The sequence below is a fragment of the Triturus cristatus genome, chromosome 12, assembly GCF_964204655.1.
Source record: "Triturus cristatus chromosome 12, aTriCri1.1, whole genome shotgun sequence".
In the NCBI taxonomy this organism is placed as follows: domain Eukaryota; kingdom Metazoa; phylum Chordata; class Amphibia; order Caudata; family Salamandridae; genus Triturus; species Triturus cristatus.
This window is the reverse complement of record NC_140595.1, coordinates 611,702,040-611,729,669: the sequence shown is the minus strand read 5'-3', so window position 1 is coordinate 611,729,669 and position 27,630 is coordinate 611,702,040. Positions and strand designations below refer to the sequence as shown.

The window sequence follows — 27,630 nt, the reverse complement described above, 5'->3', positions numbered from 1 at the left end:
TGCAAGGAGCGTACCCCCCTGCCCAACAGTGTAAGTACGACCCGTACCCCCACCCGCGTATGCATGGAGCGTACACCCCATGCCAACAGTGTAAGTACGACTCGAACCCCCACCCACGAATGCAAGGAGCGTACCCCCCTGCCCAACAGTGTAAGTACGACCCGTACCCACACCCGCGGACGTACGGAGCGTACCCCCACCACACCAGTGTCAGTAGACTCGTACCCTCACCTCTAATGCAGTGTGCGTAACCCCACCGTGTATGTGCCAAGCGCACATATCCAGAAATCGGAGGTGTGTGTGCAGAGTCCACCCAGCAGTGCCCTGAGACAGGAGTGGTGGGTGTGGAGTCCTCCCAGCAGTGCCCTGAGACAGGAGGGGTGGGTGCCCATCACTCCCAGCAGTGCCCAGAGACAGGAGGGGTGTGTGCAGAGTCCTCCCAGCAGTGCCCTGAGACAGGAGGGGTGGGTGCAGAGTCCTCCCAGCAGTGCCCAGACACAGGAGGGGTGGGTGTGGAGTCCTCCCAGCAGTGCCCTGAGACAGGAGGGGTGGGTGTGGAGTCCTCCCAGCAGTGCCCTGAGACAGGAGGGGTGGGTGCAGAGTCCTCCCAGCAGTGCCCAGACACAGGAGGGGTGGGTGTGGAGTCCTCCCAGCAGTGCCCTGAGACAGGAGGGGTGGGTGCAGAGTCCTCCCAGCAGTGCCCTGACACAGGAGGGGTGGGTGCAGAGTCCTCCCAGCAGTGCCCAGACACAGGAGGGGTGGGTGTGGAGTCCTCCCAGCAGTGCCCTGAGACAGGAGGGGTGGGTGTGGAGTCCTCCCAGCAGTGCCCTGACACAGGAGGGGTGGGTGCAGAGTCCTCCCAGCAGTGCCCTGACACAGGAGGGGTGGGTGCAGAGTCCTCCCAGCAGTGCCCTGACACAGGAGGGGTGGGTGCAGAGTCCTCCCAGCAGTGCCCAGACACAGGAGGGGTGGGTGTGGAGTCCTCCCAGCAGTGCCCTGAGACAGGAGGGGTTGGTGTGGAGTCCTCCCAGCAGTGCCCTGAGACAGGAGGGGTGGGTGCAGAGTCCTCCCAGCAGTGCCCTGAGACAGGAGGGGTGGGTGCAGAGTCCTCCCAGCAGTGCCCAGACACAGGAGGGGTGGGTGTGGAGTCCTCCCAGCAGTGCCCTGAGACAGGAGGGGTGGGTGCAGAGTCCTCCCAGCAGTGCCCTGACACAGGAGGGGTGGGTGCAGAGTCCTCCCAGCAGTGCCCTGACACAGGAGGGGTGGGTGCAGAGTCCTCCCAGCAGTGCCCTGACACAGGAGGGGTGGGTGCAGAGTCCTCCCAGCAGTGCCCAGACACAGGAGGGGTGGGTGTGGAGTCCTCCCAGCAGTGCCCTGAGACAGGAGGGGTGGGTGCAGAGTCCTCCCAGCAGTGCCCTGAGACTGGAGGGGTGTAACACATGTGTGTGAGGCCAGAATTATCCACATGCATACTGGCTACAAGGGAACATGTCCCCATGAACTCATGTCAACAGACTCCACACACAAGTACAGTGATCACCAAGGATACCACGATTGTCGCAGGTGGAGACATGGCCCTGCATGCATGGCCAAAGTAGAAGGGCTCCGTCACACACACAGCTCATGTAGACACAGCTCTGCGCTAAACATTGGGAACACCCTGCAGGGAAGAAAGCTGGGTACACAGAGGAAGGAATACACCCTTGGACAAGTGCACCATGCAGTAACTGCCTACATGAACAAAGAAAGTTAGCCAACACCTTGTGATGGCACACAGATCACAGGGTCCCACCAATGAGCAGTACACTACTACATATCCCACACACCCAAACCCTTACACACCACCCAAAACCATGTAGCAGCCCCACCAACACCAATACCAGCATAGCAGTAGTGTGATAATGAAAACAAAATTAAGCTTTATTCTGCAGGAGCACAATGTCCGTGGATCGCAGGCAGTTCAATCTTCACAAAGCCCATAGGGCAGTCAATGATTCTCAGCTGGATGGGGGACACAGTGGGATGCGTGTCCCCTACCTTGCCTGCACAGTCAAATGGCATCGTCTTCCACACTGGTGAGGGCATCAGGGGGGGGGGGGAGCAACAGGCACCGCAGGGACATCAGGGCAAAGGGGCGGCGTTGTGGGTGCAGGTATGGAGGAGTCCACCACAGGGGGTGGGTCAGTGCCAAAGGCGGAGGCCAGGATGGCACTACACACCTTTGCAAGGTCATCCAGGGAGTCCCCTGCACCCGAAGGGACCTCAGGCCCCAAGGAGGGGGGGGGGTCAGAGGGATGGGTCGCAGCGCCACCGGGGGAGGGTGGAGACAGGGGGGGAGACTCAACCACCCTGACCGGGGACCTCCGTGACCGCTTGCGTGGTGGTGTAACTGTGGGGCTCAGGGACAGAGCGGCCATGAAGGAGTCCTTGGGGGAGATGTGGCCAGGAGAGCTGAGGGGAGGGGATTTGGAGGGAGTGGACTGGGTGGAATGCGGACTCCCACTATGGCTGCGTGTCACACGTTTGCCCCCCGACCCAGTGGGTGTGCCTACCTCACCCTGTGTGTGCGTGTCAGGAGGAGTGCGGTGGACCTTCCCTGCTGGTGTGGTGCCCGTGTCCGTTGATGTGGGTGCATGCCGACGTCTGGGTGTACGTGTGACAGGCATGGGAGTGGGAAGTGTGGATGGGGCAGGGGTAGGTGGGGGGAGGTCGCGCTGCAGGAGACCCACTGCTGCAGTCAGTGTGGAGTCGATGGACCTCAGCAAGTTGCGTTGGTCAGCCTGCGATGAATGAATGCCCTCCAAGAAAGCCTCGATGTTGGTGAGGGTTTTGCCGTGGGCATGGAGGACATTAAGGATCGCAGCCTGACCAACCTGCAGTTGCCGCTGGATGTCCACAGACTCTGCATTGGCGGCAGCAGTGGAGACAGGGGCAGGGGGCGCGGTGCCTGGCAGGAAGGAGACATGCTGTGACCGGGCACGCTGGGAAGGGACACGAGCAAGTGGGAGGCGGCTGGTGGAAACTGAGGGGGCGGTGCGAGGTGTTGTTCCGCTGTCAGCTGCTGGTGCAGCCTCCGCCCACTCGGAGACATCGTCCCCGGACCTGTCAGCTTCGTAGTCTGATGTGCCAGTCGACAGGTCCTCGGCCACACTCTCCTCCGCCTCTGTCCCACTCGATGTGCCAGCCCCGATGTCACGGCTGGCACTGGTGCTCGGTCCCTCCGCCTGGTCTGTGTCCATGTCTCCCTCTGTGTCCCCCGACGATGCTGTGGGCAGGGTGGAGAGACAGAAATTATTCAGACACCTGTACACATCTGTCACATGAGTCCAATCTACATAGGTAACATTGCATGGCCTGAAAAGGAAGATCCCTAACATCTACTGAACAGGGTACCGATGTAGGGCATGCATCACACAGTTGGTTGAGCCACCATGCCACTGAAATACCATGGAGAGCATGAGACAATAGCTAAACACAGGAAAAGGAGTCTGACATAGCACCCAGGTCCTGGGGACAATCCAGCACTGCATCTGCACCACACAGCGTTTGCGAAAATACCGATGACCAGGGACCATATCCATGAACTTGAGACACATGCTGCATAGGTAATGCTGAAAACATGCACAACATGACTCGGTCACTGCACATTGCGTGTGTGTCCAGGCACATCACACACTGCCCAGACCCAGCAAGTGGTAATCAGGATTTAACACATAGGCATTGCCCGCCCCAACAAGACCCTACACGAGGCAAATTGTGGAGACACAGGTGGCACCAACATCTCATGGTCTGGGTGATACACACAGGGGCAGGCAAAAAGCAAGATTGGACGCCAAACAGCCAAGGTGCGCCTGTACAAATAATGAGGTACCAGTGCCCATCCTCAGATGAGTATAACAAGACACACAGGCACTGGCAACTGTGAGTATGAAGAAGGACAATCAGGTCAGGCTGCACAGTGGACACCTGTACAAATTAGCACGTCTATATACATGGTGACAGGGGACAATGGCACAGAGCACAACTTACGCTGTAGACACTGACAGTGGCCACGTTCATGATGACACATACACCACTGAGGAAAAGGTGCCCCAGGGGACAGTAGTGGGCACGCAACTACATGCTACTGAATGGTAATGACAGCAACACACGTCACCATCCCTGCACTATGTGTATCGCACAGTCATGCACATCATGTCACAGGCCACTACATAGGACATGCGCGCTGTAAGGCATGACACATGAGAGACCAACTCCCATGTCTGGAGTCAGCATCAGTGCCAACTGACATGGAACCCACATGCAGTGAACTTGACAGTGCACAGGCAAGGTCCCACAACCTGTTACACACCACCCCCACACATGATGCTACAGACATTGTTCCCGTGGACAAAGCGCCAGCCTACATTACCCTGGGAAGGAGTGACTACACACAGACCAGGGAACACATTGCAAGGAGGGGAAGGGTGGCAGGGGCACAGCGCTATACTGGGCCAAACAGGATCTGCACAGCACCTTTAAACCCTGCCAGTGAATTCATGCTACTGTGCCCTTACAAATGCCGGTGACACACAACAAACACACATGTACCTACCCCCTTCCGGCTGCTGCATCGCCTGTAAGCGCCTCTCCAGGTCTGGAAAGACCACCGGCAGCACACGCCTGTGGAGGTGGCTCAGACGGCGGCGGCCGCGGTTCTTGTGGCTCTCAGGTGAGTCCCCCAGCAGGAGCCGTGCAATCCTCCGCGTCCAGCACCGGATATCCTGCCAGCGTTTCCTCACCTGGGCCAGGCGCCGCCTCCGACCATCCACACCCCTCACGGCACTGACGGCGGTCAGCCAGATCTGCTCCTTGGCAGTGGCGCCTACCTGTGAGGAGGAACAAGTGACACCACATCAATACACCAGCCACATGTCACAGAGAGACATATGGGTACAAATTAGCTGGTAACAACAAGGCATGTCATGCAGCCAACGCATTGCACCTTTGTCATAGGGACATCATCCCCTGGTGAGGGAAAAAGCAGTACGTGCCACAGTGGGTACACAGGTGGAATGATGGCAATGTCACAATCAATGATCTAGGCTCACACTGTGCATCACACCCACCCCTCCTGTCTCAGGGCACTGCTGTGAGGACTCCACACCCACCCCTCCTGTCTCAGGGCACTGCTGTGAGGACTCCACACCCACCCCTCCTGTCTCAGGGCACTGCTGTGAGTGATAGGCCCCCACCCCTCCTGTCTCAGGGCACTGCTGTGAGGACTCTGCACACACCCCTCCTGTCTCAGGGCACTGCTGGGAGGACTCTGCACCCACCCCTCCTGTCTCAGGGCACTGCTGGGAGGACTCTGCACACACCCCTCCTGTCTCAGGGCACTGCTGTGAGTGATAGGCCCCCACCCCTCCTGTCTCAGGGCACTGCTGTGAGTGATAGGCCCCCACCCCTCCTGTCTCAGGGCACTGCTGTGAGGACTCCACACCCACCCCTCCTGTCTCAGGGCACTGCTGGGAGGACTCTGCACACACCCCTCCTGTCTCAGGGCACTGCTGGGAGGACTCTGCACCCACCCCTCCTGTCTCAGGGCACTGCTGGGAGGACTCTGCACACACCCCTCCTGTCTCAGGGCACTGCTGTGAGTGATAGGCCCCCACCCCTCCTGTCTCAGGGCACTGCTGGGAGACATCAGGCACCCCCCCCCCCTGGGACCCCCCCGACAGTACATGGCATGTGTGTTACACCTGGACGCAATGGCAGAAGTCACAGTCACCACATAGGGACAGTCTGTGGCAGTGGCCTATGCACTCACCTGATAACCTGGTCGCCCATACAGCATGGAGTACTGTGGGAGGATCACATCCAGCAGAGCCATGTTCTCCTCCAGGGTGAATGGCTGTGTCCTCTCCACAGCCCTTGACATGGTTCCAGGGAATCAGTAGCAGCAGCTGGGTCGACGAATGCAAAGATGTGCAGGCAAGTGCTCCCTCATGGGACCTGGCTGCCTTATATGTGCCCTTCTGCCCAGTCTCATGCACAGGAGTACAGAGAGATTGGTCACTCACATTTGCATCCTATGTTTCCACCAATCCCTTCAAACCTAGCAGTCTGTGGGTTCTCTATCGGTTTCATTCTCCTGCATGATGTCAGCCCCACAAACACATTGCAACAAAGTAGACAAATCCCAACTGACTTCTGCTGTGCACCTTCCAGAACAATTTCCAATTTTGAACTTGGTCTCCATGACAACCAGCATGCATGTAGGCCTTAATACTTGTCCCCCATGTAATTTGGAGCATCACACACAGGTACGGTGCGTGTGGGGGCCCTAGGGCACCCCAAATGCATGGCAACGGCCCGTACATGCATGCCTACGCTCTCCATCACTTTTGGTCTGCACGCGTATGCGTACTCGTAGTGGTACGGACCGAACACTCGCATCTACGCTCACTATCACTACGGGTACGCATACGCGTGCAGACCCATAGTGATAGTGAGCGTAGATGCGAGTGTACGGTCCGTACCACTACGGGTACGCATACGCGTGCAGACCCATAGTGATAGTGAGCGTAGATGCGAGTGTACGGTCCGTACCACTACGGGTACGCATACGCGTGCAGACCCATAGTGATAGTGAGCGTAGATGCGAGTGTACGGTCCGTACCACTATGGGTCTGCACGCGTATGCGTACCCGTAGTGGTACGGACCGTACACTCGCATCTACGCTCACTATCACTATGGGTCTGCACGCGTATGCGTACCCGTAGTGGTACGGACCGTACACTCGCATCTACGCTCACTATCACTATGGGTCTGCACGCGTATGCGTACCCGTAGTGGTACGGACCGTACACTCGCATCTACGCTCACTATCACTATGGGTCTGCACGCGTATGCGTACCCGTAGTGGTACGGACCGTACACTCGCATCTACGCTCGCCATCACGATGGGTACACATACGGCAGCACTCCCACAGTGATTTGGGAACATGCACAGGCCCTCTCAGCAGCAGTACGGCGGATTTTACACATCACTGTGGTGATAGGCGACACACATGTCGGAATAGGGCGGACATACTTGTCCATGGATGGACATACTTGTCCAGGAATGGACACCAAGGCATCGTCTGTGCATTACCACATGTGTTGGGCACAGGTGTCACAGGCTGTGATGTGGAACATGCCTCCTGAGTGGAGAAGGCACCAGATGTATGATGAGATGTGTACATGTGTACTGTGTGAGGGTGCAATGTGTTCCAGGCATGCCCTTGACTCCTTTGACATGTGTGCATGTGGGACTGCGCACTTGGGGTGAGCGTCACTGGCATGGCACGGACACCAACACACGGAAGTGTCCCATGATGCCCGGTACAGGGGTCATGACACATGACTCATCACTACCCACAGTGCACAATGTGACTATGCCATATATGTGTCCGGGATTTACATCGGGTTGATGTTGTTGCACCCTCAAAAGCTGCAGCCGTTGCAGCAACCAACATGTGGCTGTGTGTAGATTGTCATTGCACACTGTTCCCAACACCATGCCACATGTGTTACCGGATGTGAGGTGCACATGTATGCAAGGGACACGGAGTAGCGTGACAAGGCCATGTCAGCAAACTCACAAGGAATGTGTGGTGAGTCATGACATGTGCACCTTCATGGCAAGGTGTGTGGGCTGGACTAGTGTAATGTCATGTGACCTGTGGCTCAAGTGTTCCGCTGCCAGTCTCTGCAATCAGCATCACACTTCTGCTGATGTGTGGGTGTATGTCACTCCTGTCTTGCGTCGGGCAGTGCACTTGCACTGGGACACAGCTATTCCCATGGCGTGGCATGGGGAGGTTCTCAATCACCGTGTGTAGCTGGGTCTTGGAAGGAGTGTCACCTTGCATCCATACGTGTCCTGGGCATGTAGCACATGCCTGACTCCCTATGTGGCATGTGTGTATTGGCAGATTTACATGTGCTCAGTAGACATGAGTTGTTCTCGTAGTGCACTCACTCTTCCTTGTCACTTCCAAATTACTGCAGAGCGCCTCCTGTTGCCCGAAGAATTCCAGACTTGGCCACCATGCAGGAGAATGACAGGATCCGGCTCTACCGCTTCACCCAACCGTTGATTCTGGAGCTGACGGCGAGACTGGCACCACACCTGCAACCGCAGCACAGGTATCCTACGGCACTGACACCCCAGCTGAAGGTAATGGCTGCCCTACATTTCCTTGCCACGGGTACCTTCCAATATACCATAGCTCATGTTGGTGGCATGTCCCAGAGCATGTTCAGCGGTGTGCTGCATGATTTCTTGGAGGCCATGTTGATTCACCTGGATGACTTCATCAAGTTCCCAACCCCTGAACAGATGACTGAGGTCAAGCGTGGATTCTATGCCCTGGGAGGGATGCCCCATGTCATTGGGTCCATAGATGGGACACATGTAGGTTTGGTACCACCACACGCACGGGAGGTGGCGTACCGCAATCGGAAGCACTACCACTCCATCAATGCCCTTGTGGTGTGTCTGTCCAACATGGTGATTTCACATGTCTGTGCTCGTTTTCCAGGATCAGCACACGATGCCTACATCATGAGGCGTAGCGGGATGCCTGATATGATGATGCAGCTGCGCAACGAACGTGCATGTGTTGTTGGTGGGTACAGTCTGTCTGTCCTGTATTCTGTTTGGCCGAGCAGCACTACCGCTTCGCCAGTTCTAACGATATCCATGTGCTTTCCATTTAGGGGACGCTGGCTATCCCAACATGCCTTGGCTGCTGACACCTCTCCGCAACCCCATCACGCCGGCCCAGCTCCGCTACAACACCGCCCATGGCCGGACAAGGCGAGTGATAGAGAGGACGTTTGGCATGCTGAAGAAACGATTCCGGTGCCTCCACAAGACCGGCGGCGCACTCCCATATGCCCCGGCGAAGGTCTGCAAGATCTTCATGGTCTGCTGCATGCTGCACAACATGGCAGTTGAAAGAGCTGTGCCCCTCATCCTGGATCAAGATGACGAGGACCATCCACCCGTGGAGGACGAAGGGCTTGGCAATGGGGCTAGTGATGTGGAGGATGTGGAGCCGCAAGAGGACATCCGGACTCGGCTCATACGCGACTTCTTTGCTTAGTGGTGAGTACCAGGGTCTGAGTGTGCACGCATTGGTCCCCGTGTGGCATGCGTTGTGATGTGTGTCTCCACCTGCATGTATGGCACGTGGGTCAGAGGTGTGTGTGGGTGTGTCACTGGAGTGATGGTGGCAGTGATGGTAGTATTTCCCCAGGCATAATTGTGACCTAGCATGTTGTCATACATACATGTGTCGAGTAAATGCACATGCAAGTGGCTGTGCTTCTTGTGGCTGACTTCTTGTGTGTCTCTCTTCCCCAGGTACCTGCGCATGCCGTTTGCTGGTTGCATTGTTGTGGCACTGCTATTCCTCATGGACATGGCATCGTGGGCTGACTCAGCGTTACAGGCACGGACATGTTTGGAAGTCTCCATGGGGTAAGGGATGCATCTGGGGTGTATTGGGTGTGGCAGTTGTTCACGATGTGTGCACACTGCCCCGGTCGGGGTTTGGGTCCTCTGCAGACATGTGGCATCCCCATGGGACACGACATGCAGCTGGGTACACCTGAATAGATGGGCTGCCTGGTTGTCAGTCATCAGTGATGGGATGGTGGATTGTGATGAAGGCATCAATGTGTGTGACACTGCCCTCGGACACATACGGTTAACATTGTCTTGACATGGCGTGGGACTTCCACATCAGCGGATGTATGGTGTATGGCAGGCTCTCCGTGAGCAGCTGTGGGTATTTAGCTATTATCCGACACTTGTGTGCCAGTTCCATGGCTATCACGCATTTGTGCTGCAGAAGGGGGGTGCCAGTGTTGGAGCCACATGTTACTCCACATGATGTGTTCATGTGTACTTCAAGTTGCCTCTGCAATCCCAAACACATGACTATTAAAGGTGTCCCTATGCCTCCAAGGTGCCTCTTCTCAGTCAATGCTGGTGTGTTGGCACGGTGCATCCTGCATGTCTGGCATGGTATTCCCTGATTGTGGCTATGTGTCAATGTGTCGAGTGGCAAGATGCAAGCTGTGTGTGTGTGCTGAGACTGTGTAATGGGCATGATGTCCATGACTGTGTGGGTATTGTGACATGTGCCATCCCCATGCATCCAACGTTGTCCATGACCCCATTCTCTGCATCCACCGGACTCAAGCTTGCAGGACATGGTTCTGCCACCTGTCTACACGTACCTGGGTGCCCCCCAGGACACGGGCCAGGATCCCTGACCTCTGCGCATGACTGTTGCTGTACTCAATGTGTCTGTCAGCACGGTTGTTCGGCCACCCCCTCAGCTGGTTCTGACCATCACGGGTGTGTATGGTGCTCCATGTCTGTCTTGCCTAGAAAACTGTGACCCATGTGTCCTGTGCCAGACTCAGGCCCCAGGGTGTGGATGGTTGAAGTGAACAGATGACTCAGGCATGTTTAGACTGTACAAGACACATGTTAGGTAATAATGCTACCAGCAGGCATCTACTCTTAATAGTGTGATTTATTATTGGGGGGGGGGGGGGCCAAGTGAGGGCCTTTCCGGGATTAGGGAATCCAAAGTTCAGTAGGGGAGTTGGTGTCCTTGCCATTGGAAATCCTCAGAGTCCATGCCACAGTCTTTGTCAACATTGGTCAGCCAGTGACCAGCAGGGCCATGTGGCAGAGAATGTCTCTTGATGCTGTGATGCTGTTGCTCCAGTGGGCCAGGTGCCAGGCCAGGTGTCCTGGGAGATGGTGATGTAGCAGCCACCCTCACGGTCCTTTCCGTGGACGACCCGGCTTCCTGCGGGGAACCTCAGCAGCAGGCCGTGACGACGTCTGGGATGCTCCGTCGGATGTTTCCTCCTCCTCCTCATGATCCCTCCCTGTGGGTGGTGATGTTCTCCGCCTTCTGGCACAGGGAGGGTCGGCCATGGTGTCGGCCATCCGACGGAGTTCAGCGTGAATCCCCTGGGACGCCGTCACTTGCTGAGCCTGTCTGTCCTCCATCCTCCGTTGGTGTAGCTGTAGACAGGCTATTAGCTCCGCATGTTGCTGGGCCTGCTGGACCTTGATCCCCTCGAGGACGGACACAACCTGGGCCATGCCCGTGGTGTCCTGCCGGTATGAGTCCAGGATGTTACGGACATGGGAAAATACCGGATCCCCAGCCAACTGGTCAGGCTCGCGCCTCCGCCGCTCTCCACTCCCACCACCCCTGCCCACTTGCGTCTGGCCTGCACTTGTGGGCACATGGGGTCTCCGGGACCCCTGAGGGGTGGCATTGGCGTTGTCGCCTGCCTCCTCCTGGGTGCCCGGGACACCGTGTCCCTCCTGGCGAGCCTGGCTGCATTGTGGTGTTGGGGCAGGGATCCTGGGTGTCTCCTGGGATGTGGCAGGAGTGGGGGTGGTGGTTGGCACGGTTGTACCTGACGCAGGTGCTGCAGGTGGTTGGACACCAGAGGGGCCAGGTCGGTCGGGGTCGTCCGCAGAGTGGTGAGAGTGGTCGCTGCCGGTGGGATCGGTCTCCTGCAGATCCGGGTCCTGTGAGTGTTCCCCCCCAGTGTTGGGGGGTGCAGCACGACGTTGACCTGTGTGTGAGAGAGACAATGTTAATTTTGATCCATGCAACATCCATGTTTCATCCGTTACAAAGTTGGCACATTTCCTCTTGGAATTAGGATCTGTCTTGCATTCCACTCACAGTGCACTTGTGCATGTGTGTGTCCCTTGGGCACCAATTTGGCCCCTTTAACTATGTGTGGCACAGTCTTACTTGCTGCGTCAAGTGTGACTGCAGTCAGCAGTGGAGTGTGCATGTGTGCCGAGCTATGCGTTTGCGCCTTCCTTGTAGCACTGTACATGTGCACATGGAGTGGATCCACACACTCATATGATGCAGGTGGCTGTCCTTGTGCTCGTGTACAGGTTGTAACATGGCCCTGCGTTTTGCCATGATGAAGAGGGGGGGTTCTGGCACTGGGCACCCTTGTCTACATGCACGCAGTCCACCTGCTGACGAGCAGACATTCCCACACACCAAAGGACTGATTTGCTCTCCCTGTGTCTTCCTCCTTCTCTGTCCCCCTCTCCCTCCCTCTCTGTCCCCCTCTCCCTCCCTCCGTGTGTCAGCCTCCTCCCTCTGTCCGTCTCCCTCCCTCTCTGTCCCCCTCTCCCTCCCTCTCTGTCCCCCTCTCCCTCCCTCTCTGTCCCCCTCTCCCACCCTCTGTGTCCCCCTCTCCCTCCCTCCGTGTGTCAGCCTCCTCCCTCTGTCCGTCTCCCTCCCTCTCAGTCCCCCTCTCCCTCCCTCCCTGTCCCCCTCTCCCACCCTCTGTGTCCCCCTCTCCCTCCCTCCGTGTGTCAGCCTCCTCCCTCTGTCCGTCTCCCTCCCTCTCAGTCCCCCTCTCCCTCCCTCTCTGTCCCCCTCTCCCTCCCTCTGTGTCCCCCTCTCCCTCCCTCCGTGTGTCAGCCTCCTCCCTCTGTCCGTCTCCCTCCCTCTCAGTCCCCCTCTCCCTCCCTCCCTGTCCCCCTCTCCCACCCTCTGTGTCCCCCTCTCCCTCCCTCCGTGTGTCAGCCTCCTCCCTCTGTCCGTCTCCCTCCCTCTCAGTCCCCCTCTCCCTCCCTCTCTGTCCCCCTCTCCCTCCCTCTGTGTCCCCCTCTCCCTCCCTCCGTGTGTCACCCTCTGTCACCTTGGCCCAGCTTCCTGGGCACACACTGTTAGCAGATCTTTGAGTGGCCCTTGGCCTGTTGATGTGAGTTTGTTTCTGATCTCCAGGCACCCATTTTGTCTGCTGTGTGTCTGTGCGCTGCTGCTGTGGTGGTGTGTGCTGCCACTCTTTCACACTGTTGGCTGTTCATTAGCTGCTGGCATGTGCAAAACAGTGCCTTCACCCCCATGTGTTGATGCAAGGCGTCCGCCATTTGCTGGCAAGTCATTCCTGTGTTGGGACACAGTGTTTGTCTGGCTGTGACCTAGGCCATATGGGCAGAGGGCATTGTTGTCTGCTTTGGAGTCGCACTATGTGATTCTTGGTGCCCAGCCTCCCGCCATCCGGGTTACCGTGTCATGTGTTGTTGTCTTCTGTGGCCTGTGACTTGACATTGTCCAGCTGGGTGCATGGGGCATGGTGGCAGCAGTGGCATGTGCCTGCTCATGGAGTGTGGTTGAGTAATGCGATGGCTTGTGGTGGTTGCGTGCCTGTTATTGATTTTGGTTGTGGTTGCAGTTCCCCCCATGTGAGGTGCGTTGTTTGTGTACTCACCCGGGTCTCGGAGTCCTTCTACTCCTTCAACTGCCTCCACCGGCAGTATGGCCATCACCCTCTCCTCCCAGGGATGGTACTGTACGGCTCTGCGGGAGGGCCCTCCTCCGGTGGCGTTGGCCTGGTCGTGTTCCTCCTGCCTCTTGGCTCTGACCCTCCTCCGCAGATCGTACCACCTGTTCTGGCAATCCTGCTTGGTCCTCCTGGTGTCCGCAACAGCATTCACAGCATCGACGATGGTCTGCCACATGGCTGTTTTGGCTGCCTGGCTGGTGCTTCTGACCAATGTTCCAAAGATCTGTGGCTCGACTCTGAGGATTTGATCAACAAGGACCTCCAACTCTCGGTGACTGAACTTTGGATTCTTGGTAGTGGGCATGGTGAGGGGTGTGGGTGGGGAGGGTGTGGGGGGGGTGTGGATGTTGGGGGGGGGGGTGTGGATGGTTGTGTGTGTGTGTGAATGTGATGAGAGGGTGTTTGTGAGGGTGGTCGTTTGAAGGTGTGCAAGTGTAAGGTGTGGTGTAGCTTGTAGTCTGGTTCTGTGGTGTCTGGCAGCAGTGAGTCTGTTGGAAAGGCTCATGGTTTGTGTGTGTGGGCCCTTTTTATTGGTCCATGGGTGGGTGTGGCAGTTTTTGAATTTTGGGTGGGTGTGTTATAAGGAGTGGTGGTGTATTGGGCCTCTGTTTGTTTTTGGCAGTTGCAGGTCAGTGATTGTGTTATTTAAGTGGTTGTTGGCCATGTTTAGTGGCTGTGTGCCTTTCGACTGGTGTATTCTTGTGTTGTTTTATTTTGTCCTGGTTGTGTACGTGCGTTTTGAGCGTGTGTACGGTGTGTACATGGGCCATTTGGTTGTACGATTTTGTCCTTGTGTGTGGCTTTGTAAGACTCGTACATGCGGTTGTGATGTTGGGGCATGGGGTGCGCTCCGTACTTAGGAGGTTGTGTTGGGGGTGCGCCAGGAACGTACTGGGGTGGGGGTACGACTGGAACGTACTGGGGTGTAGGTACACGGGGGGTACGACACGTACAGGGGTGGGGGTACGACTGGAACGTACTGGGGTGTAGGTACACGGGGGGTACGACACGTACTGGGGTGGGGGTACGACTGGAACGTACTGGGGTGTAGGTACACGGGGGGTATGACACGTACTGGGGTGGGGGTACGACTGGAATGTACTGGGGTGTACATAGACGGTGGTACGACACGTACAGGGGTGGGGGGGTGTACATTGACGGTGGTACGACACGTCCTGGGGTGGGGGTACGACTGGAACGTACTGGGGTGTAGGTACACGGGGGGTACGACACGTACAGGGGTGGGGGGTGTACATTGACGGTGGTACGACACGTACTGGGGTGGGGGTACGACTGGAACGTACTGGGGTGTAGGTACACGGGGGGTATGACACGTACTGGGGTGGGGGTACGACTGGAATGTACTGGGGTGTACATAGACGGTGGTACGACACGTACAGGGGTGGGGGGGTGTACATTGACGGTGGTACGACACGTCCTGGGGTGGGGGTACGACTGGAACGTACTTGGGTGTAGGTACACGGGGGGGTACGACACGTCCAGGGGTGGGGGTACGACTGGAACGTACTGGGGTGGGGGTACACGGGGGTACGACACGTACAGGGGTGGGGGGGTGTACATTGACGGTGGTACGACACGTCCTGGGGTGGGGGTACGACTGGAACGTACTTGGGTGTAGGTACACGGGGGGTACGACACGTCCAGGGGTGGGGGTACGACTGGAACGTACTGGGGTGGGGGTACACGGGGGTACGACACGTACAGGGGTGGGGGGGTGTACATTGACGGTGGTACGACACGTCCTGGGGTGGGGGTACGACTGGAACGTACTTGGGTGTAGGTACACGGGGGGTACGACACGTCCAGGGGTGGGGGTACGACTGGAACGTACTGGGGTGGGGGTACACGGGGGTACGACACGTACAGGGGTGGGGGGGTGTACATTGACGGTGGTACGACGCGTACTGGGGTGGGGGTACGACTGGAACGTACTGGGGTGTAGGTACACGGGGGGTACGACACGTACAGGGGTGGGGGGTGTACATTGACGGTGGTACGACACGTACTGGGGTGGGGGTACGACTGGAACGTACTGGGGTGTAGGTACACGGGGGGTATGACACGTACTGGGGTGGGGGTACGACTGGAACGTACTGGGGTGTACCTAGACGGGTGGGGGTATACATACACGGGGGGTACGTGTCGGACGTACGGGGGCTGGGGGGAGTGTTGGGCGCGTATGCGGGCACATGTCTCCATGGTTGCTATGGGTGTTCGGTGCGGACGGTGTTTTTTCCATACGGTTGTACGGTCGGACGCACGGGATGGATCGTGATTCCTCGGACTTGGCTTTTCACGTTTGTAAGGTAAATCGTCCGAGGACGTGTCGGACACATTTTCCGACCCGAGGACGTGTGGGGAATGATTCCCAGTGCGGTTCGTATGGACTTTTTACCATGCGAATCGTGATTGCCAGTTCGTACGGCACTTGTACGATTCGTACGGTAAAAAGACCCGATACGAGTCGTACGGGGACATTTTTTACCGGATCGTGATCGGCACCTATGAGTACGTAATAATTTGGGGGATTCCTGTTAAAGCATTTTGACACAAATATTGTTTGAACCCCCTCCTTTCCAATAGCACAGTGCAATTTCACAATACAAAAAATATAAAACTGGATTAGAACACTCAAAAAAGATCACTACTACAGGAGAAAAAACGTCTGCAGCATACCCCAACTTTAAAAAAACAATGGTAAAGCACTAGCAGGTCTAGCATCTAAGGTAGAAGTTGCCACTACAGTGCTGAAAAGATTTTGAACAATTCAGTAAACACGAAAACAAGTAGGAAACCCAAAACCTGTTAGTAAAAGAGAGCACAATAAAATCTGCCACAAACAAACCAGGGACAAAAATTAAGGACAATAATGTAGACTATGGGGATAATTATCCCACCGGCAATGTGACTGAAAACATTTGGAATGTCCAATTTACCTACCAATGGAGTCTTTTATAGTGGCAAAGAAAGGTGTCAGATAGGAAATCACCTTTAAAAAGGGTACGTTTCTACAGTGGAAAAAGGAAGGGTGCCACCTTGGAATAGATATGAAGACCTACAAGTCTCCAATATGGCCAGTCACTCACAGGCAGCTCCTGAAGTTGAAACACAGCTGGCGCTTCCAAATCAGCTATGCAAACTACACGGAGCACGTTGCAAACTAAGGATATGGCGGGGTTGTGCTCCGGAGAGTCTTTACCCACGCTGTCCAATGGAAGAGAATGGAGGTGTCCTGAGCAAAATAGGTCAGAGCAAGGTAAAAGCAAAAGGGGCTCAATACTCGGTTTGATCCAGTAGACACTCAAACAGTCCCAGGGACACACCTTATTTTATGGTAGGTCCTTTCAGGGACCTCAGCCAGAATTCATAGGGGAGATGCCAGCAAGAGTATCTAACATCATGAAATACCAAAAAAGTAAGTAACACAGTGGCAGGAACAAAGATCAAAAGGCATTTTATTGGGGGCGTGGCTTGGCAGCCTAACATGGCGGACGTGTGCTGAGTGAGCTCCGTCCAGCCCACCGATCATCCGACATATATCCTTCCTTCCCTGCGATCTACAACGAAGCGGAGACAATCCATCGACACTGCACTTCCCTGCATTCGCCCCGAGAGTCATTCGGGTGCCTGAAGACGTCCGGAAGTGACCGATTGAGGGGCACCTGGGAGCGGCCTGCCCGAGAGCGGTGGAGCCGGGGGGTCGCGTTAGGCGCCATCGGCGACGAACGGGGGACGTGTGGCCCTGCGGGGCCCGCCCATTGACGCATGACAGCAGAGGACCTGACTGGCCGGCGGACGGGCTGGAGGCGGCTCAGCAACTCTGCGGCTGGGCCCGAGATACGGCTGGAAGCGGGTATTCGGCGGTCTGATCGGGCCGCGTAGATGAGGCGCAAGCGGGGAGCTGTGATTGGGCCTTATGGTGGTGGAGGTAGCAGGTGGCATAATCGTTGCACTGGCACGCAGGCTCAGGTCCGGTGGTGTGCCCCCCCTTCCTGGGGGCACTGCTCACACTGTGCGGGGGATCAGCGGTGCAGTCGGCCCGCGGGGGTGGCGAGTGGGGGGCTAATCTTCTGTGCTGTTCGCCTGGTCGGGCCGTGCTCAGGGGAGGTGTTAGGCGCCTTGGAGGCAGTGGAGGCCCGAAGGAGCGACTACTAGGCCTACAGGAGAGTGGACCTCCCCCCCTCATAGGGGCGATTGAATATTGATGGGGGATCGGCGGCGCGGTCGGCCCGTGGGAGAGGTGCAGGGGGGTCATCGCAGGTTTTGTTCCTTCCTCCTCACCTGGGCTCTGTGAGGGTCAGGTCGCCTCCCACATCGGCGGTCGGGCGAACCGCGTGGGGCTGGGTTGCCGGCTGGGGGGCACCTCCATCTTGCTGGCTGAAGCGGGCAGCAGGGGTGGGGCTTCAGTGGCTTGAGTTTGGTTTCTGCTCCCCCCACCCCCGTGCTGGGTTATTCGAGGTGCTGGCCTGGACGGTGGCCTGTGGATCTGCGACCCAAAGTATATATTCGTCCCGAGTGAGTGCAGGAGGTGGAGGACTGGTGGCGACTTCGAGCCGCGAGGGGGGGCTGCGGACTCGTGGGCGTTTATTCCCCCCACCCCCTCCGGTGAGGTGTCGGGATTGCCGCGTGGGCGCCCATTGGGCCTCAGGGACGGTGGATATAGCCGCGAAGGGTGACAACGCATGGCAGGGGTGCTAGCGCGCCCCATTGTTCCGACAATAGCGACTGGGCTGTGGCAGCAGATCCAACATTGTGTAAGAGTCTGGGATCCCCGGAGAGGGGGGGCAGAGTAAAGAACAGATAGGCGGGGGGAGCGGTTGCGTCTGCTGGCAGGCTCCCATTCGGCGGCCGAGTCGGACCGCGGGGGCTGGCAGTATTCGTGCCTGTGCCCTGCTCGGCTCTCCCGGGTGCGGTGCTGGGACGTCGGGGCAATCATGCCAAAGAGACAAGGGCGGTGGCGGATCGAGCAAGAAAGGCCCCATAGACAAGTTCACAGGTCCGGGGCAGGGGTCGCCGGGGGCAACGCCGGACAATGCCCGGGAAAGGGGGGTACTCCCGTTGGATTCGAGGCACGCGGGAGTGGTGGTATTCCACAAGCCGAGTCGGCCCCCGGATCAGCATGCCTCATATCGCCCCATATCCTTGTTAAATGTGGAGGCTAAAATACTGGCGAAGGCATTGACAAATCGTCTTTTGCCTCATATCACTGCCTTAGTGCATCCGGACCAAGCGGGATTTATGCCCCAGCGGGCAACTAGACACAACATACGGAGGGCGCACGTCGCAGTGGCGGCAATACGGAAGACGGGAGAGCCGGCGGCTCTACTACTGGCAGATATCGACAGGGCGTTCGACTCCCTCAGCTGGGTTTACCTCTTTGCATTGCTACGTAGACTCAATCTTGGTCCCCGCTTCCTCCCATACATAATGCTCCTCTATACGGAGCTCACGGCGTCGGTTTGGGTGGCTGGAGCGTCCTCCCCCACCTTTTCCATAGGGCGGGGTACAAGGCAGGGGTGCCCGCTGTCTTCATACCTCTTCGCCCTAGCCATGGAGCCATTGGCAAGGTGGGTACGCATTCATGCGCAGGTCCGGGGATTTGAATAGGCCCCGGGACTGTCCGACCGGATTGCGTTATACGCAGAGGATGTGCTGTTTATTCTTACTGACGTGGACAGGACAGGACCGCGGCTGCTGCGCATCATGCAGATTTTGGGGGAAACATCGGGTTTGCATATGAATCCTCACGCGTCTATTTTGTGGGCTCTGGGGGAGCGAGCGAGAGTGGGTGCCTGGGCTTCCTCGATCCAATTGGCGGTGGGGGGCCTGAAGTATTTGGGGGTATTCCTGTTGGATATGCCGGCTATCTCCTGGGTACGGAATGTGGCTGCGGTGTGGGAGCGAGTTCGCTCAGACATTAAATCTTGGTCTCGTATGCCCCTGTCCCTATCTGGAAGATCAGCAACTTTCAAGATGGTGGCGCTCCCTCGGCTCCTCTATCAGCTGCAGAACCACCCATACCAGATTCCGCCTGGCTGGTTTAGGCTGGTGAATTCGGTGCTTGGGCAATTTTTGTGGGAAGGGGGTAGGGTACGTGTGGCAATGCGAACGTGCTTTCTGTCCACATATTGCGGAGGGCTGGCGACCTCGGATATCTTATCATACTACCAGGCTTCGCACTTGCTAGTTCTTAATGAATGGTGGTATGGGGAGAGGGGAGACCCGGCATATGCGCTGGAGCGGCAGCTTATGGGGAGTGACACCTTACACACGCTCCTATACTCGACGTCGTTGAGAGGTGAGCTGCCACCGGTCACACGGATAGTGTTTCAGATCTGGAGGCAGGTGTTGCGTCGCATGGGATGGTGGAACACCTTGACTCGGGAGACCCCTCTGTGGAATAATGGGCGTCTGCCCCAATTGGCGGCACTACAGGGATTCAAGGGCTGGGATGCGACAGGCATTTCAACACTGGGAGATGTAATGAGAGGTAGGACACTCAAATCCTTTCAGGATCTACAGCGGGAGTGCCACATGCCACGGGCACAATTTTTTCGATATCTACAGCTCCGTCACACCCTGTCACCTAGTCTGGTGGATTTAGAGTCCGTCCCTGAATTTAGCCCACTGGAGGCGAAAGTCTTTATGGGGGACCTTAGGGAAAAAATTATTTCCAAGATATATCAATCCCTGGTCACACACAGTTCCCCCACACTGAGCAAACTTCGGGGGGATTGGGAGGCAGATGTGGGTGCCCTAGATGAAGAGGACTGGAGGGAGGCACTAGCAGCGCCGTGGGGCGCAGCTATAGCCATGAGACTCCGACTGGTTCAGTTTAAATATCTTCACAGGGTATATTTTACAAGAACACGATTGTGGCGGGCGGGATTGATTGCGTCCCCGGAGTGTCTGCGGTGTGGTAGGGAGGAGGGCACATTTCTGCACACAATATGGCAGTGCACGTCATTAGATCGGTTTTGGAGGGGAGTGTTGGCATGCCTTTCGGAGGTGCTGGGGTGGGAGCTCCCCCGATCGCCATGGCTGGCTATACTTCATGTCATGGAAGGCATAGGGGGTAATATTTATAAACGACACCTTTTGTTGTTGGGGTTTACGCTGGATAAGCGAGATATTGCTAGGGAGTGGAAGGCTGCATGAGCCCCGTCCATGACAGTATGGAAGAATGGATTAGATTTTTGTATGGGACTGTAGCAGCCCGTCTTTGAGGCCAGGGGGTGCCCACGCAAACATTACAAGATCTGGAAAAGGTGGGCGGACTATCGAGGAATATGGTTAGAGCCGCTGGTGGAGGAGGAGACCCGTGCGTTGGGGTAGTGGCTAGTAGGGTCCAGTCGCCACAGAGGGGGCACGTGGGGGTACGAGCCATGAGGGTGGGATATATAGTTGGTGGGAGTGGGAGAGCAAAGTTAGGCGGCAGGAGTGCGATCAAAAGGGAGTTGGGGGAGGGAGGGGGGAGTTCAGGGAGGGGATACTAAGTGTTTTCAAATATGCATTTGGTATACATCGTGATTTTACCCCCCTTTTTTCTTGTTTATCTTATGCTTTAATATATATCTGTCATTTGCTTGCCGGTATATGTATGATGAATATGGCAGACGTCTCTGGAGTGCAGAGCCCTGCGCTGTGATAGTCAAATTGACACAATAAAATATGTTTTTAAAAAAAAATGGCATTTTATTGAAAGATGTCCAGAGATTACGCTGTGCTGCTAACAAATCCTCAAGAACTTTGCAATGCACCTATTAAACCATTAATGGTGCGAATACAAAGGAAGCATTCAGCAAATAAAGCATACGAGATTTCCAAGAACATTCAGGTTGCAATGCGATTACCTTGTTTCCGTCTTTCCTTCTCCTGGTGACAGGCCTGCAGATATCCAGAATAGACATTTGCAGGAATCTTTTCAGCTCTGGAGTGAGATATAAAAGTGACATCAATAAATTTAGAAGCTTGCTATCAGCTAGTCACATTTTGGACCCTTATCTGTCACTTCCCACTCCAACAGAGCTTCAACCTTAATTAATGGAACTCAGAAGATTGCCCAGATACTGTCTACTTTATTTCAGAAGCATTTTAGATGGGTATGTTACCTTGTGCACCTTTTCATGCATTCTTTTCTTGATTAATGATGCTTACACAATTTGATCAATTACACCTGTACTTCTTAATTAATTGAGAAGCATACCATCACTTATTTCCTCATCTCTGCCCAATCATTCTGACTGTGATAGCAAAGACCAGTTTGGAACAGGGTCCATGCCAGCATAGGCCCCAGGAGTTATAAAGCATGTGCTAAGCATTTTGACTGCTTGTCTGTTCTCTCCTGAGTGTTCTGAACAGAGGTTGCTATTGTCACACCTTGACACTTCCATCTGTTAGTGTAAACACTCATGGTACACCTAACAGATGATGCCCAGAAACAAAGAAAAGGATTAAAGATGATGTGTTATTTGAATAGACAATTTCCTGGGAACACTACCGAATATAGGTTTTTGCTCTCTCCCCATTCACCACCTTGCTTACCCCACTTTCTTTTAGGACAAGTGTGTTTATTTTGGCCTCTGTCTAAAGCTACACGAGGGTGGTTTGTGGTGAGCATCAGGGAGGTTTTGTGATGAGCATCTGGGAGGTTGCTTATGGCAGATCCCGGTCACTATTGGAATTCGACGAACCAACTCAAGCAATTACACATTTTTTATCTTCTGCGATCACTGTCATTTCATACCTCCTGCAGAGGCTCTCTTTCAGTAAGTTTTATGGTAGGAAGGCAACTCATTTTGTTCCTAATTTGCATTTTTTTAAAACCTGCTCTTAACATTCAGTCTGCTGATGTTCATGTCCGGGCTGAATGAGAGGCTGCGGGCAATTAGATCATCCAGCCTCTCCATCACACAGTAGTATTAAACTTGTTGCAGAAGGAAGCCATTCTTTTTTTAAATAAACAAGATCTTTATTGGTATCATTGGTCATACAGCTCAACCACTGCCTACATCCCTGCGGGCCGGCAGGGCCAAAGTAACAATGCTAGGTGGTATGTGGGGGGGGGGGGGCAAAATACACAGCAAGCCGCCTACAACCCCATGAGGGGCCGGCCGCGTCAGGGGGGCAGCGGTAATAACACAAGGTGAATTAGATCTCGTTTTTTTGGTATTTTTTCCTTTTGAAACAAATATATAACAGGGAAGGAGCTAGGGAATGGAAACCACCATCCTCGAAGTGTGTGCTAGGGTACGTGCGCCGTAATAGACCGTGATAGTATACGCCGCAGGGATGCAGGCTGGGGGTGGACTGGGGACGTCGTAGCGCATGCGATCACGCTGTAGCCACCATGGTGGGCCTACTCTTCGCCTCAGCGCTAGGGGCGCACCTGGCTAGTGCGAAGGATAAATGTGAGCCATTAGGTGTTGTGGTCAGAGTATCAGAATCCATGGGGGCTATTACCTTCCGAAGCGGGATTTAAGGGGGGGGGGGTGGCGTTGGCGGCAATAGTGGCGTCAAGTGCGTCCCTGTGGGAGGCCAGGCTTGGGTGAACTGAAAGAGTAGTTGGGTCCATTCCATTGCTAATGGGTGCTTTCTCCGCCCCCGCGTTTCCTCCTCTCTGATTGCTTCCTCCTCTGCTGCTGTCCATTTCCTCACCGCTCCCGCCCACGCCTCTCTAGTTGGCCCTTGGGGGTCTCGCCATTTCATGGCGATAGCCCGTTTAGCTAGCAACAGTGTGAGGGAAGCAAAGCAGGTGTGGGCTTTGAGCGGTTTAGGTTTGCGGAACAATCCCAGGGCCACCGCCTCCCAGGAGTGCAGGTCTGGGAGCTTAGTTATCGCAGTGATTGATGTGAGGACGGCCGTCCAATACTGACCCAGTGACGGGCAGCTCCAGAACATGTGCTGGAGCCGGGCATCCGGGGATCAGCATCGGGGGCACCGGAGAGGCACATCCAGATAAATACGTTGCAGACGTGCCGGGGTTTGATACGCCCTATGCAAGATATTATACTGGACGTTTTTGAAGCGCACGTTGCGGGATATCTTTTTGGGGAACTCGAGGGCTTTCTCCCATTCTGCATCATGCAATGGTCTCCCGATGTCCTCTTCCCATTGGGATCGAAGGGCGACCAATGGTTGATGTAGAAGTTGTCTGATGGCCTTGTATAACCATCGAACGAGGTGGCGACCAGTGCCCATGTGGAGGATCGCGTGGATGACCGGATGCGTCTCCGGCTCCCCTTTGGAGAGGTCCGCATGGGGTTGGAAGTGTGCTATCAACTGCCTGTGGAGCAGAAATTGCGAGTGAGTAAAGGGCGCAAGCTGGTTTTCGGTAAAGAGCGCCTCGGCCTCCGTGATGTCGCACGCGGTCCAAGGGCCGAGCTGGGACGCCTGGAAATAATTCTCCTGACATGGCCAGCCAGCCAGGGGTAGCTTGGGAGAGTAGGCCGGTGCGTCGGGCACCTTTCGGTAACTCCGCAACATGCAGCGTCTGGCCACGGAGACCTGAAGTGGGTAGGTGCGTCGCGGGTTTGAGCCAGGGAGTAGCAGTCGGCACAATTCCGGTACGGGGACCTGGCCCTGTTGCGTATAGGTTTCTCCCATGTGGCGGCTAGCTGTCCAGTACGACAGCCATTGGAGCTGTGCCGCCAGAAAGTAGGATTCAAAGGCTGGGGCCCCTAGGCCACCCTCCGTGGTGGGCAACTGCAGTGTGCGTAGGGCGATTCGAGGCCTGCCAGCCCCCAAGATAAGGGAGCGCAGGAGTGTGTCCAGGTCCCGAAAAATGGTTTGAGGTGGGATCACCGGCAGGTTGGCTAGTAGAGAAGGCGGGGGACCAGTATCATCTTTGCAAGCGCCACTCTACCTATGAGCACCAGAGGGAGGGCTGTCCAGAAGCGTACCGCCGATCTGATCCCAGCCAACAGCGTACGATAATTGCCATCGAACAGGTCAGCGGGGGAGTGATATAGCCGCACCCCCAGGTATCGGGGGGCTGCAGCCCCCATCAATAGCGTTTTCTCGCCGAGACGGACATCCCGCAGCCGGGATCCCGGGTGAAGAGGGTACACGGTGGACTTGTCCCAGTTCACCCGCAGCCCCGAGGCCGCCGCGAAGCCCTGCAGCGCCGTCCAAATCACGGTAAGGTCCGTTGTGGCATCTCGGATGTAGAGGAGCAGATCATCCGCGTACAAGGAGACACTGTGTATCGTGTCTGCTATTGGTATGCCCCAGTCAACCCCTCCCTCCCGCAGGCGTATGGCAAGGGGTTCCATCGCCATCGCGAAGATTGGGGGGAAAGGGGGCAGCCCTGTCTGGTTCCACGCTCGACTTGTAGTGGCGCGGAGATATATTGCCCTATCCTGACGCGGGAGGTAAGATTAGTATAGAGAAGTTGGGTATATCTAAGTAAATTGGGACCTATCCCCGCTTTCTGAAGAACTGCGAAGAGATACGGCCATGTGAGAGTGTCAAATGCGTTTTCAAGGTCCAAGATCATGCACGCTGCGTTGGGATATCTGGTATTCACCTGATCCTGGACATGAAAAAGACGCCGCAGGTTTTGGGAGGTACAACGACCGGGGACAAACCCACATTGATCCATGTGAATCAGGGGTCTAAGGATCCCCTTCGTAGCGCTCTGCAAGAATTTTCCCCAATATCTTGCAATCAGCCTAAAGGAGCGTAATTGGGCGATAGGATGATAGTGATTGTGGGTCCCGATGCGGCTTCACGAAGAACAAAATGATCGACTCCCTTTCTCAAACGCCGCTGCGTACATCGCAACAAGGCGCGGGGTCAGGAGGGCCGAGAAGGCGCTAAAGTACTCTAGGGGCAAACCGTCCATCCCTGGTGCTTTACGACGTGCCAGGGCCCGGAGAGCCTGCGAGACGTCGGACGCCGAGATCCTCGCTTCCAGGCTGGCGCTGTCAGCTCTGGGGATACATGGAACCGGTAAGGGGTCTAAAAAGCGGGGAATGGCGTCTGGGTCGATCGATTGTGGGGCCCGGTAGACGGTACTGTAGTACTGATAAAAAACCTGGAGGATATCTACCTGGGTCCGCACTATGTCCCCCGAGGGGCTAGTAATCTCCGTGATGGGGTGTATGCCCGCATCCTGCTTCACCAGCCAGGCCAGGAGTGTTCCCGCTTTATCTCTATCTCGGTGTACTCTGGCCGCGTAAGCTCTGAAGTTGTACTTCCGCAGGGTGGTTAGCGCCTCAGTGCATCGGGACCGTGCTGTAGCCACCTGGTGTGCCGACGCCGCATCCCTATCTTCGCACTGTGTGAGTGTTGCCAGATGTCGCTCCGTGCCCGAAAGTGATCGCTCCAGTGTGCGCCTTACCCCTGCTATCTGTATGATACACGCGCCTCGCACCACCACCTTGATTGCATCCCACTCTGCTAGCCTTGACGAAGCCGTGTCGGTGTTATTGGTGAAGTAGTCTTGGATTGTGCGTGCATGGTCATGTTTAAAAGCCGGATCAGTAAGGCAATCCCGTGGAAGGCGCCACGTGGGAACCGGAGGAAGCGGCGGTCTCCAGCGCAATCGGATGACATGCGCATCGTGGTCGGACACTACCCTACCTAGATAGTCTGTCTCATGTATATTTGGGATGAGCGTCGGGGAGCATAAAAACCGGTCCAGTCAGACCCGTAAATTATGGGGAATAGAATGGAAGGAGTACAGCCTGGTGTGAGGGTGGTGTGCTCTCCATGCGTCCACCAATGCCCAATGCGCCACCCACCTTCGGAATTGCTCTGTGTGTTTCGAAGCCGGGGAATGGCGTGCAGGCGGGTGAGACCTATCAAGGGTGAGATCCAGTACTCCGTTATAGTCACCCCTAGGATCCAGGGGATGGATGGGAACTGTGCCAATACCCCCGTCAGGACCTCCCAATATCGCTCTTGCTCGGTGTTCGGCGCATAGATGCTGACCTGTAGTATCGCCTGCCCATCCAACACCCCATGCAGTAGCGCATATCTCCCGTCTTTGTCTACTACCCTTAGAATTTCCTGAAACGGGGTGCCCGGGCGCAGCCAAATGAGCGCCCCCCCCGCGCGTAAGCAGAGAACGTGGTAGCACACAAGGTCCCCCTCCATTTCGCCTGTAATTTACCTACTTCTGTGGCCGTGAGGTGAGTCTCTTGGAGAAACGCTATGTGCGCATGTTGCCGTTTGATGTATGAGTAGATGGCATAGCGTTTACGCGGTGTATGTAGGCCCCTGGTGTTTAGCGTGAGGATGCTAAGTTCCGTGTTAGGCATTGGATGGGGTTCTGGTGCGTGCATAGCGGCCTAGTGGTGACGGCCCCCGGGTGTCCTTGCCCCGACAGAAACGGTGGTGTGTGGTGGCGTAGGCGTCTCGGTGTCGAGCGTGTACCTCATGCGTGGTTTCCTTAGGGTAGAAACTGTTATGGTTGGAGATAAACAAAAAAGTAACCAAAGCCATGGTCGGGCAACCGTCCCAATACGTGGGACCCATCAGCAAAGCTAATGCGTCCAAACAGTCTCTCCCCAATCTAGGGGTCGTAACCATCAGAACAAAACAGTGGGGGTGGCGGGCGCCGCCGAGGCTGGGGCGCGCCGGGCATTCGTAGGAGTGTTATTCGTCGCCTGGCCGAGTTGACAGCCTAGGTGTGAAGGTGCTGGAGCAGTGTGAATTGGTCAGTTCGTGTGGGTGCAGAATGTATGTCGTGCGGGTACCTGTGGATCCAGGACTCTTTGGTACGGGTGCTTCTTCAGCCCGTGTCCGACTGTAGCATAGTGTCCGGGACTGTTAGGATGGAGTTCGCGGGGGACCGGGCGGGGGGGGCCTCTTCCTCCTCCTCCGAGGTGAAGATATGAGGTGCTCCGTCTAGCCCCTCTCCGGCAGCATCGGGCCCCAGCGCTGCCACCGCCTACATGGCTCCGGTCCTCTCCCTGAGGATCTGGTCCGGGCTCGGAGAATGCTCTGTACGTTGGTCACGTAGATCCCGGCCGCTCTGCCATCGCTGGGACCGTGTTTGTCGGGCCTTGCGTCTGCCGGGCGTAACCTGGTCCGATTGTGGGGTCCGGCTGGGGCCTCCCGCGGCCCTGGCCGGCAGTGGTGGTCCGCCCAGTCGGCGGCTTCCTCAGCAGCCATGGAAAAATGAGTGGTGTCCTCGTGGATGACTTTGAGACGGGCCGGGAACAGCAGTGAGTATTGTATGTTATTGTCCCGCAACCGGCGTTTCACCT

General features: G+C 56.1%; 1 protein-coding gene across 4 annotated transcripts in view; it reads right to left on the bottom strand.

Moving 5' to 3' along the window:
* The window catches only part of FANCA (FA complementation group A), a 1,007,136-nt gene that overhangs the window by 651,372 nt on the left and 328,134 nt on the right, over positions 1-27,630 (bottom strand). For all 4 annotated transcript variants that reach the window (XM_085637706.1, XM_085637704.1, XM_085637705.1 and 1 more), the window contains exon 21: positions 21,268-21,344. In XM_085637706.1, coding sequence (XP_085493832.1) covers positions 21,268-21,344 — 77 coding nt within the window. The remainder of the gene's footprint in view (positions 1-21,267; positions 21,345-27,630) is intronic.